Here is a 770-nt window from a genome sequence, read left to right on the forward strand (position 1 = left end):
CTCTTTCCCCTCAAGTCTTTCAAAGGAGGTTAAATGGAACCGGTTTTATATCAGTCTGAGTCTTTGACCTGCTAGTTTTTTTCAGAAGAGGAGGTGGGTTTTCTGTCCCTCACCATCCCATCTGTACCCTCGTCCGGCAGACCACTTCCCAGGCAGGCGTTGTTTCTAGTGGTCACGGTCCAGTGTGGTTTTACGCTGCGTGATGCAGTGGAGTCGTTCTCTCCAGTGAGGCAGGGAAGTGACCGAGAAGCTCGGCCACTTGTGGGGCGGGCCCCCCTCTGGGTGCGTGGGTCTAACCTCCCTCCCTCCGCCCCCTCCCAGGCCTCAGTACTGGTTCGTGGCTGTACCACACGCTGTTCTGATCTGGGTGTATGATGAGATGCGGAAACTGGCCATCAGACTCTACCCTGGAAGTAAGTGGTAGTATGATTTGGGGGACTCTGTCTAGTGCAACAGACTCCCCTCCGTTCCTAGCTTACTGTTTTCTACCTCTATAGGCTGGTGGGATAAGAACATGTACTATTAAGACCACCTTACTTCCCGAGCCCCCAGCTGCACGTCAGAATGTTCTTCATCTTCCGGCCGCCAGCTGGGCGATTGCAGCCGTGGGGACATCGTCAGAACGCGTTTAAGAAATGACAGAACTGTAGGAAAGCTACTCACTAATGTTTTGTAATTTAAAGCGGAGATTTAACTGTTTATACATGATTTTAATTTATATATCTATCTCGTTATTTTAAAATATGTGAATTTCAAGGGAACGGTGTAGG

General features: G+C 49.7%; 1 protein-coding gene across 1 annotated transcript in view; it reads left to right on the forward strand.

The window, feature by feature from the left end:
- Window positions 1–526, forward strand: part of ATP12A (ATPase H+/K+ transporting non-gastric alpha2 subunit) — a 27,382-nt gene extending 26,856 nt beyond the window's left edge. The window contains exons 21-22 of the mRNA XM_007466343.1: window positions 322–413; window positions 498–526. Of these exons, the coding sequence (XP_007466405.1) occupies window positions 322–413; window positions 498–526 (121 nt within the window). The remainder of the gene's footprint in view (window positions 1–321; window positions 414–497) is intronic.
- Window positions 527–770: the final 244 nt, after the last annotated feature.

Source organism: Lipotes vexillifer, unplaced genomic scaffold (assembly GCF_000442215.2).
Source record: "Lipotes vexillifer unplaced genomic scaffold, Lipotes_vexillifer_v1.1 scaffold2648, whole genome shotgun sequence".
In the NCBI taxonomy this organism is placed as follows: Eukaryota; Metazoa; Chordata; class Mammalia; order Artiodactyla; family Lipotidae; genus Lipotes; species Lipotes vexillifer.